Source organism: Salvia hispanica, chromosome 4 (assembly GCF_023119035.1).
Source record: "Salvia hispanica cultivar TCC Black 2014 chromosome 4, UniMelb_Shisp_WGS_1.0, whole genome shotgun sequence".
Taxonomy (NCBI): Eukaryota; Viridiplantae; Streptophyta; class Magnoliopsida; order Lamiales; family Lamiaceae; genus Salvia; species Salvia hispanica.
The window spans coordinates 8,426,554-8,440,088 of NC_062968.1; the positions used below are offsets into that span (position 1 = coordinate 8,426,554).

The 13,535-nt window shown below is 33.4% G+C and overlaps 1 protein-coding gene across 1 annotated transcript in view; it reads left to right on the top strand.

Annotated features, from left to right (window-relative positions):
- The first annotated feature begins 464 nt into the window (after positions 1-464).
- The window catches only part of LOC125220299 (SNW domain-containing protein 1-like), a 22,596-nt gene continuing 9,525 nt past the window's right edge, over positions 465-13,535 (top strand). Inside the window, 1 exon segment of the mRNA XM_048122459.1 lies at positions 465-1,070. Within this exon segment, the coding sequence (XP_047978416.1) occupies positions 465-1,070 (606 nt within the window).

The following is a 13,535-nucleotide window of genomic DNA, read 5'->3' on the forward strand; positions in this document are numbered from 1 at the left end:
ATTTTCCGAGGCGGGCCGCTACATTGCTCTGACCGCCAGGCGCCGGCGGTCGCTGGTCGCCGTCTGACTCCAGATTTCCAGACTTTGCGTTTTGACTCCCTTTTTCGGCTCAATTATGCAAATAAGGGACGTAGAGTGACTTTGACATAAAAAACGAACCAAATAATGGCCTTAAAACGGTGCAAAATCCGATAGTATCTGTGCCCATGTCTTAAAATTATTAGAGCAATTGCGAGGGGCTTATTTTGATAAGTTCCTTATGTTAATTGATGTTATATTTTTTACAAGATTCGTGTGGTGTTTTAGAAGGTTCACATGTCTTGTGCTGAGCAAACCCTACATGATATGCATAATAGTTTTTGGTCACATTCTTCTCATTATAATGATCACTTCTTCAAAGTGATGGAGCAATTAAGTGAGCATCATGTTGACAACCTTGTAAGCTTCAAGAAAATGATCTTAAGATGGAGGTATCCTTTTTTCTCATTGCTAAATTCGATTTTGAATGTGATAGTGCAAGTAGGTTCGTTGATTATGATTGTGAGAACTATCTCCTTGTTAGTGAAATATCTTTTGGCTTCCGAAGTGAAATCAACCTCTTGCACGATACTATGATATTTGATTTGGACTCGCTCGATTTTGTTGGTGAACTTGATGGGGATATGAGGAGAAATCCTTCAAAAGAAGGAGGGGATGATGCGAATCTGGGTGTCCTAGAGAAGAATCAAATAACCGGATTTGAGGATAAATCCTTTCACAAAGAAGGAGAGGATGATGTGAATTCGGGTATTCACAATCATAGGATGCAACGACATCGAGGTCCACGGGTAGATTGGGGTCCGAAAAGAAGGTGGAGATATGGTAAGGAGCCAAACTGGATTCGGAGGTCTGACTCAAACCAGAATTTGCCTTTGAAGATAAAGTTCAAATGCTCTCTTCATAATACCATTGTCTTCAACGTCGAAAGAGCTTCGGGTGAGTACCTTGCACGCCTCAATCGGAGCCCGGATGAGGAAGTTATGATCGTTTTGCATAAGTCGCGCAGTCCACAAGAAAAACACCCGACACAGGCATTTTTACCATGAGAACGCCCGATTCCATAGGAAAAACGTCAACCCGGGCATTTCTAAGAAGGAAAAACGTCCGACTAGCATTTTGTACGACTTGCATTTTTGAACTCTTTTTACCTCATTTTTTTAGCACTTTTATCCTCTTGTATAAATACCCATGTCTAGGGTTTTTGCCTTAAGACTTTGAACATTGTTGAAGAACAAAGACTCCATTTGTGAGCACCCATCTTAATTTTGAAGATTTATCAAAATCCCTTGTGGTTGAATGTTATGGTATGCTTGCTAGTTCTTGTGTTGCTAGTTGGTGGAGCCATTGGGTTTTTGTTTGTGAAAGTTTAGGGTTCATAACACTTATCATCTTCTTCCTCCTCATCTTTTTCATTGTTATATATTGGGTTGTTGGGTATCTTTGCAAGAGCAAATCCGGGCAACATATGTTTCTTGAATCCCTAAGATTCACATTACTTGATGAAAGTTGATACATCGTGATTTAATACTCCCTCCGTCCCAAGATAAGCAAAACACTTCTTTTGGGCATGGGATTTAGGGAATTGATATTTAAATAGTTAGAGCGAAGAGAGAGAAAAAACCAAGGGAGTGAAGAGAGAATAAAGTAGATGGAGAATAAAGTGAGAGAGAAATCTTTTTTGCTAAAAAGAGAAATGATTCAATTATAATGAGACTTCCCAAAAAGGAATATAACTCGCTTATCTTGGGACAAAGGGAGTATTCAGTTTTAAAATCTCGTGAGACTGCCCATAATCTAATCAAACAACAAAATTTAAATAACTATTTTCCTCTCTTATACTATTCTATTTATATAATGTCGTAATTCAAAGTTTCCTACCATGCTTGATATGATGGAATTAATTGGTATTTCTACTCTTTTATTCCATTCCTTTGTTTCGGAGTATATTCTTCCTTAGATCATCATTCCTTTTGGAATTATCATTTTATTCTTTATGGGAATATCCACTGAGTCCATTTTTGCAAAAAAAAATGATCATTTCATTCCATTTTCATTTATTCTTATTTTAAATTTTAATGAAAGGATACAACATTTTTATAATATTTCATTCATTATCATCTCAATTTTATAATTTATAATAAATATAAATTTTTGGAATTTTATAATAGAAAAAAAAAATCCAAACAGTATGCACGCACCCGCGCACACGTCCACACACACTACACACACATACACACACGTCCGCATGTATTTGACCAATTGTGGACTTTAAAAAGTAATTGACCGTTAATTTTTGACTGAATATATGGACCAAAACATATCGAATTGGATCAAAATCTAATACATTTCATGCGTCAGATCAAAATATTTATTAGGCAACTATACGGCACCAATTTTGAACTTTGGTCGATAATTTTATAATAAATACATATGCTTCTTGTGTGTGTATGTTCAATCCTGCTTCACAATAGAAACTATTCTATCATTTTTATACTTTGTAACTTTAATTTTGTTGGAAGAAAACAATGGCAAAAAGGATAATTGTGTTCTGACAAGAAGTTGCCCAGAGGAATGAGCTCAATGAATTATTAAATCCTAAACAAATTTCGACACTTGTATTTATTGTTGGGGTTTGCAGCGGAAGCACAAATAAATCAGAGAATTAAATCTACTTAGCAGATGATTCAAACAAATTGTATTCCCGCAATTATCACATGTATCATGCTCATAACTTGAATTAACTGAAACCTATAACATGTTTTTGTATGGAGACGGAATAATACCTTTTGATTCTTCAAAGAATCGTAGATGATTCGCTACTTCTCCATGTGATGATCTTCAATACTAGACCACAAATCTTCTAACTGGTTCATAATCTGTACTCCGAAATCAGTGTAAGCTGTTCTTATCAAAACACTAGGACTTAAATAAAGAAGACAGAAGTTCCTCACAGAATAGGAAAGTGAGAAAATTTCGTCCCCTTTAGTAGATGGGAGATGGATGAAAATTTCATTAAAAAAAATTGTAATTGTGTCTCTCATTTATATTAAGTTACATATTGGGCTCAGTCAGGGATCTATGGAGGTTTGAATGTGACCTCACCCAATTAGCTTTACTAATTAAATTGAACCCACAATTTAATACTCGTACAAGCTTATATTGAAATATTATTATCAGCCACTATAGTAATAATAGTGCAATGTCCATCCAAACCCGAAATTACAAGTAATCCGACTTTCCTCTTTTCTTTAAAGGTTTATTTCTCACACTTAAGATAGAAATGTCTATTAATTAATTAATTTCTGCTATAGACATAATTAATTAACATCTTATCAATTTCATAAGTGGACTTAGCGAGAAACACTTATCTATTATTCGTAGAATAATTAAATTCCAACTAGCTAGGTTCTGAATAATAAAACCTTGTTTCGAGCTCCTCTTGTGGACATTATCAAGTCAGACTCACCAGACGCGCGTTACAATATAACAACAATCCTAGCAACGCTAGACATCAATCGACACCACCCAAGATATCAGGACTATTGGTTTACGAAAAACCCATACCATTTGATAAATCAAAGTAATGCAAAATCAATATCGTACACTCAATGCTAAATATATATTGATTAAAAAATAATTATTTATCAAGACCTCGTCTTTCAATAGATAGCATAAAGACATATCCTTTTGTTAGATCAGTTCAGTGCTATACCATACCAATGACATCTTATTGCAGTAAGGCTTAGAAATAAGCGGACTGACATTACAACCTTTCACGATAGGTATCCAAAGACTATCTAGTTTGTGAAATTCTATTTTACTTTGTTTAGAACTGACCGTGTTACCTTAAAGTGGACGATGACCAGAACCGGTCTACTAAAACAAAGACTTTGACTTATTACGTTTATTATAATATTTAAATATGTAAAAACAACCATTAAATGTAAAACATAACATCATTATGACAAAAATAATCAGTTTTATTCCTTGGAAAATAAAATAAGAGTTTTTCATAATTCATTCACTCGAAAGGTGATTTCTAGTATACAAAACTCTAACATTTATTCCTCCAAACTATATTTGTAGATTAGTTGCATTAAGATGTATTTTGCAATAAAACCAATTATGTAATTAATTAATTAATAAATTAAAATAAAGTGATTTTATTAGTTAAGGAGTATATATTGTAACAATATAAATATAGACATAAGTGAGAATGGAAATAAAAAATATCAAGGTTTTAGAAGTTATATAGTATTTTCTCTGCCCTATTAAAAATGAAACGTTTTCATTTTGAGGTTGTCCAACTAAAAATGACACATTGTACACACACTGATTCACACACATTGCAAGCACATTATAAGACTAAACACACACACTGCACACACACTGATTCTCACATGCACACACATTCATTCACATATGCATATATGTATCAACAATCTATTGATTTCTATTATGTGTTTTCTGCATATGTGTGATATTTAAATCTATTTGCCTCAATTAAAAATGGAAAAATGTAAGAAAAAAGTTGCTTGACGTTTTATGAATTAAATAACTTCCAACTAAGGTCCATCAAAATTTTGGAGTCATTCCAAAAAAAGTATTGAAAGATAGTATTTCCTTCATCCCATATGAAGCTTTTTAATAATCGAAAAAAAAAATCCAAACACTACACTCATACACATACTGCACACACTAAAAACACACACTGCATGCACTAAACACACACTGCACATAGGTGGGCGCGTGCGCGCACACACCGATTTACGCAAACAATTCAATAGAATTCCATTTCAACACCTGACAACATCATATGTCCAGAGTAATTTATTCTAGTAATAACAATTAGTTAAAACTGAAATTAAATTCTAAAATAATTAATTGTGCTTAAATCAAATGAAGTATCCATGAGGAGTGAGGATGGAACGAGTGAGAGTAAATTCATCTACCACGAGTGCATGAAGAACCAAATAACTCTTATTGGAGTTACGCCGACAATGGTTGCGGTTAGTTCATGGTCTCTACGGCAAGCCAAGAAGTCCGGAGGCAGAACTCACCTACGTCGCCTGCGGTTGTCACCAGGATTATCAAAGTATTGAAGAAGTAGAAAGTTCCTAGGTTTTCAATTCATATTTCTCATGCACTTTTTATTAGCATTAAAAATACCTGCAAGTATAAATAGTATAGCTAATCGTCAGTACCGGATATCGAACACCGGGAAAACAATCACAGACTGTCCACCTTCTACTAAGATTTTTGGAATTTTGAAAATAAAAACTTTTTAAAACAGAATTAAACAACTTAAGCAGATAAAACACTAAGATAAACCAAATGAGATAAGGGAATTCAAGGGATGTGCTTTCACAGTTATGGTTATATAAATTCCAACTACAAACATGGATTACTAACACTAAGGGCGTCAACCCTAGATTCGTAACTCCCTAAAGCTCCTAAGACGCTTGAAAAGTCTTCAGTCTCAATTAACAGTGTCGTTTTAAGGGAAGCTAATTGTAGTGTCAACTAAGTCGATGTAACTCGCCAACCTCCTCTCACGATTATGTAGCACATCAATTTGATCATCGCAGAATGTGTCACTCAAACGTGAAGCAATTATCCAGAACTTAGAATAGAAACAGAGTAAGAACAAAACAGATATTAAATAAAAAGGAATTGTATAACCAAAGACATTAATAACACATCCCTAGAATTTTATGAATTTAGTTACACATGGAAGAATAATCTAAAAAGGAATTGTATAACCAAAGACATTAATAACACATCCCTAGAATTCTATGAATTTAGTTACACATGGAAGAATAATCTAAAAACATACACCTTCTATTCCATAGTAATAGAGTCATTTTGTCATTTTGGTACGTTCCATGGTAATAGAGTCATTTCCCTTTTTAGTAAAAGTCAACACATTTTTCCACACCTACTTTACTCTCTTTTACTTTTTTCTCTCTTCATCTCTCCACCTTTTTCATTTTCCACTTTATTCTCCTTTTACTTAACTCACCTAATACATTTTTCATAATCTCCGTGCCAAAAAGTAACCCTCAATGGAGGGAGTAGTTTTTAAGGAAATCATATAGAACATAAGAACTAAAGTGAATAAATCCCAAAGGTTGAATCCTTGTAGCATTGATCTTCTTTTGAATCCTTCTTCAAAACCCTTGCACATTGATGAACATAGATGAACTCTCAAATATTAATGCTCTGGAATTATGCAGAAAAAAGAAGATCCTTTTTAGAGAAGTTTGAGAGGGTATTTCTAGCTACAACTTTCCATTGCCTCTGCTTCTTGAACAGCGGTCACTGTCACTGCACTTGTTTCAGCGATCGCCGGCAATCATCCCGTAGCTTCCGGATCGTTTGGAGCAGCCGCTGAGCACACCCCAGCGGTCACTACGCGTGTTCTTCTATTCAGCACAACTTTCCCGGAGTGGACCGATCTTGGTTAAGCGGTCGCTAGCTGGGTTGCAACAGATTGCTAGATGTCTCGAAAGCTCCAGATTTCCAACTTTGATTTTTAGCTATCTTTTTAGGCTCTAAAATGCACATTTCTCACAAAACACGTCAATATGCAATTTAATGGGCGTGTAGTGCAACTTTGACACTCAAAACGGACCAAAAAAAAGGCCTTAAAACAGTGCAAAATCCGAGTGTATCAATTTCACAATAATAAGTAATTGAATATTCATATTTTCCAATGCATATGTATTAGGTTGGAATTTTTCGCTTAATTTTCAAATAAGATATTTTCAATGATATTATTAAATAAATGTATCATGTTAAAATATCAACATGTGGATGTGGTATGTGTATAAAGCTGATAGATCGTGCAGGTTGGGTTATTACCAGGTCCGCCCAATATCGATCCAACCTAATAAGGTCAAACCCTAATCCAACCCAAAATCGTTGGTTCAGCAATGATATTACACATTAACTTCGTGCATGTTTAGGATCAGTAATGTTAGTAAATTACTATACAAATTAGTTTGACACTACACAATAATGATCAAACGGTGATATTACACAATTAAAACTTGATATTATCCTATTAAATGGTATGATATTACATGGTTAAAACCTAATATAACATCATTAAAATTCAAATATAATATACTTTTGTTATTAAATAGTTAAAATAATAATTTTATTTCTTATCTTATAACCTAATCCCAACCCGACCCAACCTGAATCCACCCCTTAATCATCCGATTTTTATTTGGTCGACCCTATAAGGATCCAAACACATTAATTTCGTGCGAATTTGTGTCGTATTATCATGTCGTGTCAAAAATTATCAGCCCTAATATGTATTGATAACATGGATATCAAGAGATTATATGAAAATTAACTAACATTTTATGTCCCAGCATTTAAGGTTTTAATTAAGGGATTAGTCATATACATCACGATGTCTAATTATAGTATACTCGGTTCCGTAGGATTTGTAAACAGGGTATTAATTAAGTTGTTTTAATTTTTCTTACTGTTTTGTTCACATAAATAATGACAGATTTTGGTGGTGTAAAAGACATGTTTTCATTTAATGTGTACGTATGTGCATGTGAACTTCGGGATCCTTGTTGTGTTTTCCGATATAATTGATTTATTTTAATAAATGTGTCATATTAAAATATCAAATTTTATACGTGTATTGATATCATTTATATCACAAGAGATAATAAGGTAATTAACTAATGCCATTTTATATCCCAACATTTGATATTTTATCATGGGATAAGTAATAAAATCACGATTAACGAAGTCTGATAAAATTATACTCCCTCCGTCCCATTAAATAAAAAATATCTTAATTTAATATTTTGTTTACAGATCTTACGGAATTGAACATAATTTAATTAGACTTCAGAATTTAAATGACTTAACCTTTAATTAATAAATCAAATGTTGTGATATAGTATATGGTAGTATCGGTTAATTTCTTTAAACCTCTTGGTATACATATATCAATACTCACAAAATCCACATTTTGATATTTTAACATGATACATTTATTAAATAAAATTTGTCGTGAATCACCACAAGCATCCCGAAGATCATGAGCACATTTATATTGTGTTTATGAATCTTACGAAATTAAAACCACCGAAATCTGTCGTTTTATATGCGAACAAAACAATTAAGAAAAATTAAAACATCTTAAAATTTATATTCTGTTCATGAAACTTCATGATTTAAATTACTTGCCCCTTAATTAAAAACTCAAATGCTGGGACATAAAATGGTAGCAGTAGTTAATTTCCATATAATCTTTTGTCCCTTGACATCCATGATATCAATTGAACAATTCCAACTCATATAAATGCATTGGATTATTTAAATTTTCAAATTAAAGAAACTGAAAAATATGTTGAAGACCTAGTAATCTTCAACTAGTACCATCATGCGATAAACAAGGTGGCATGTGCAGGCTTTGTCGCAGGTCAGCTCTGCCTCCTGCCTATCCGGGCTTGGCGCGGAGGCCATGAACTCCCCTCAGCCATCGACCACGTGGAGTCCGAGATGAGGTGCATGGTTCTTCATGCACTCCATGTAGACGACTCCATCTCCATCCCTCGTGGCAACTTGTTGTCTGAGCACAATGATAGAATAGTTTGTATCGTGAAGAAAAAAGAACATACACACACTGACACACAAGGATGCATATGTATTTATATACATAATTATCCACTAAAATCCAAAATTGGTCATTTGCTCAAAATATATTTTGGTCAGATACATTTTGATTTATATTTAACGATTCTGTGATAACTCAAGAATAAAGTCAAAAGGCGTTTGACAGAACCTATACATATGAATTAAAACATATTATTTAGAACCAGAAGCTAACACACTTAATATATACAACTGAAAAGTTATTTTAGAAAAATATATGCAACTAATTTTGGACTTTAGTAGTAATAATTATATAAAGGTAAATGGAACAGATAAGGTTAAGTTGTTGGCTTTTGATCTTTATGTTGAGATATGTTGAACAGTATAATAATTTCGTTATCTTTAAGTTAAAACTAGAAATCTTAGAATTGTTATTGTAACAACCCGCCCTCTTAGGTTACAATAAATGCGGCGGCTGCTACCCAAAACCAACTCTAAAGAAGTAAACATAGACTAGGGTTTCATTTAAAGAGTATTGACCAAAAGAATTGAAAGAGATATCAGAGTATTAAATGCAACAACTTAACCTAGATGATTAGAGGAAAGAAAAGTATCATAAATCACGATAAAAAATCTCGAGAGTACGACATCATATCCAAGTCAAAATCACAAGGAAAGACTAAGGCTTCAAACCGAAGGCAAGATGCAAATATTCCAAAAACAAATTCTAGAGTGTATCAAAAATTCAGCGGAAAATGGCATAACAGTTAAACCACCCTTATAACCCCGAACAACATTTTGATAAAATAAAAGAGAGTTTTTAGAGTAAAGCCCACCTCGATTTGCTTAGTTTTCAAGTAGATTCGCTTTTCCGTTATCTGGCTTCGCAACCAAAGTTTCACCTTTTAATCACATAGGCACATATCACAAATTAGGTTCAATACTACTCTTACTCATGCATGTCTCATTACTTTTCCCTCTTCCCAATGATTTATCTTATCATTACTAATTAATCAAGATCATGTTTATCGCACACGAAGACTTAACCATCAAACACACACTACACAACACATCAACACACACACACACGGCACACACACACACACTCCACACACACACACGGCACACACACATACACATGTCCCCACATCCCTTTTTATCCCTCTTTCACTCAACCAAGATGCATGAGGGTTCAAGAAGACCGATTAATCGGTTAGAAGAAGAAAAAGAAGAGGTAGAAGAAGAACAAACATAACTCTTAAACAAAAATACCTTTTTAGCGAAAAACAATCGGTAGAAAACAAGTATTAGCCTTGATTCTTCAAAGTTCTTGGATTAAACTTCAATTTCTTCTCAAAGGATGAAGGATTAATGGAGTAATGTAGAAGAAAAATTGAGAGAGTGTGTGGGAGGGTGGGGGCCGAAAATTATGGGGGCTAGGGTTGATGTTTCTCTTATTTATAGTGCTCAACAAGATCTTTAGGTAATTAGGATAGAATATTTGGTAAGATCTCATTCTCACAATTAAATAAAAATAAAAATAATATTGTGAAGTAGGGAAGAAGAATTAACAAAAATAGACTAGGTATCAAGCATGGAAATTTTCGAAAACTAGGCTTCTAGGATAGACAAGATTTTGTTTTGTTATATTTTACGGAGTAGAATAAAATATCACGGAGTAAAATAAAAATAAGAATTCTCTCAATTTGGAGTAGAAATAAGCGTCCCCTATGCCTATTTAAATAAGGCATGGATTCCTAATATTGCCTAGAATAAGATAAGGCAAGATCTTTTGAAGTATGGAAAGATTTGGTAGAATATTTAAATTCTAGGTATGGAAGGAAATCAAGTAGGGAGTCAAATAAAATAAAATAATTCCTTCCTTCCCAAAAATAGTGATTTTCGAAAATCACTAGAAAAATAAGGGGGCTCGATTTTTCCATCTCTAAACAAGGAAATAATTGGCTTTTGGAATTAATTTGGATAAATATCCCAAGGATTAAATAAATTCCGGAAAAAATAGAAATTCCTTCTCCAAGGGGCTAGGGTTCGAAAATTACAAGAATTAGGGTGACAAGTATTTATGGATATTTTCCTCTAATATTCTCACTCACCCATAAACAATTAAATTGCCACATAATCTCATAACTTAATATATCACATGCCACATCATTAAATCAAATAGTTTGACTTTTCAAACTTTCAACAAAAACCCTAGGCTCGACTTGGCCAAGGCATCCCATGAAATAAATGCATTCACGACTCCACGTCATCAAATAATTAATTCTAGGGCTTTAATTTAGGGTTCTAAATTCCGGGATGTTACAGTCATCGCACAAGTTTTTTTCATCTTCCTATTTCAATTGTCAATAGTTGACTTCGAAAACTCTTGAATGTCAAATTAGTAATTCCTCCTTTCTATTAAGGCTGCATTTGGTACACGGAATTGGAGGTATGAAATTAGAATTGAAGCCTTCAATTTCAAATCCAGTGTTTGGTACTTTAGTATCATTAAAATTCTTGGATTTGGAATTGAATTACAATTCCAAATCCTCCAATTCAACAATTTGAATTCCATATCAAAAGTAGTGAAATGACAAATATTTATTAAATTACAAACACAATGCACACACTACACACATTCTCACACACATCACACACAGCGCGCGCGCAAACACACACACTTCACACACAAACGCACACACACAGCACACATTCACACACAGCGCGCGCAAACACACACAAACGCACACACACAGCATACATTCACACACATACGCACCCACACGGCACACACTCACACACACACTGCACACACAAACGCGCGCGTGCGCACACACACAAATGCACACACTGAAAACACAAACGCACACACAGCACACATTCACACACACACAGCACACACACACTATTATATTATTTTTATTTTTTAGGTACACTATGGCGGCGACATGCTATTTTGAATGAGTTATTTGTCTATAGATAATGTGCATTTCTCTTGAAAAAGTTTTAAATCCAAATACATGAATTGTAATTCATCTGACTTTTTCTTAAAGAAACTAGGAGCGAAAAAAAATAACCATAATCTCCAAAGAAAAAAAATCTTTGTTTTCTTTAAATTATTGCATGACTCCATCACGTAGAGTATTTGTAGCATAAATACATATACTCTGTTAGACAACTAATTTGAAAAATTAACACTCCGTTAAAACTTAAAAGTTAATAACATCAAAAATGATACAGTATCATTTTAATGCTCATAAATTCTACACTAATTTGTCACTATTACTTTCAAAAATAAGTTTTGGTGTAAAAATCTTCTACAATTATAAAACAAACTCAAATCATTTGTGAAACAACACCAACAATAGTGCTACTACAAAAATTTTGTGAGATAAAAATTTAAAAATGGTTTATATTTCGAATTTGGTGTGATATATACTTAAGAGTAAGAGCCAAAAGTAGTTCTAAATATAAGATGATTTTACGATATTGGTCCAGAATATTATCTTTTCAATTATTTGGTCCAACAAAATTGAAAACGGGGCAGATTTACTCTCTTTTGGACTAGATAGTTGGGCTATGGAGATTCTTTAACAAAATAAATCCGTTTACCCCTTTTTTAAATATAGAAAAATAGTGTACTGACATTTCTTTAGTATTTTAATATAGTTATTAATTTGTATTTTTCTAGTTATTAGGGCATCCACAATGGGACGCCCTAAGCGACGCCCTATGCACCGCCACGTCAGCATTTTATCCTCCTCCCATTCCACCTGCAGTGGGGCGGACTATAGCCCGCCCTAAGCGATGCCCTAAGCATTTTATCTATTATTTGAATATTTAAATACTTCAAAATTTGAAAAAAAAAACTTCATTTCATTAAAATTAAAACATTTGTATATTATTACATTGTGTTTTTTGTATTTATAAAATGTTTTACAAAAATTTAAATACATGAAGTAAACAAAGTTAAATCTTTGCTTATAGCCTTGTGGGCGCCCCCAAATAAAGGTCGGATCTAAACAAAGTTTTAAAAGAAAAAAAAATAATTCCACCACCCAGATAGGGTTAGACTACCCATGTGAAATTCAAAACCCGGCCCCATATTTCTGCCCTTCGAAATAAGATTTACTTTGGGGTGGTATACCGAACGGTCTAACAGGACGTGTCTTTATCTTTTCTTGAAAATGTCTTGATAAAATTATTTCTTAATCTACATATGTTAGCATTGAGATACGGGTTTTAAATACTTTGATTATCAAAGGCGGGTTTTTTTTAACCAATATTGATATATTGGGTAGTGGGGATTAATATCTAGAGGTGCTAGGATTGCTATTATTTAAATCCCGGGAGTCTCGTTTGATAATGTCCCCAAGAGGAGCTCGAACAAAGTTTTATTATTCCTGGCCGTTGGGTTTTATCGTCTATGAATAATAAATAAATGTTTCTTGCTAAGTCCACTCTTGGAATTAAAAAGATATTAAAATTAAGTCCCTAGCATTAATTAATTAATGGACATTTACCTTAAGGCGGAAATAAATAATAAACAAAGTGGAAACCCGGAATTGTAATTTTGGGTTTGGGTGGGGAGAGTTCAATATTCTTTTTAGTGGTCTCGTAATATTCCAATATAACTTGTATTAAAATTTTGGGGTTAATTTAATTAGTAAAAGGGAATGGGGGGGCCCTATCCAAAACCTTCCATAGATCCATGTCTGGACCCAAAAAAACTTAAATAAATAGGAGAATAAAGTAAAAAAAAAATTATTATTCATTAATTTCTCTACAAAATTTCGTTCCCTTTTTCTCTCGAAGGGAAACAATTTTCTTGATTTTTTCCTCCGTGAGAATACGCCCCCCTC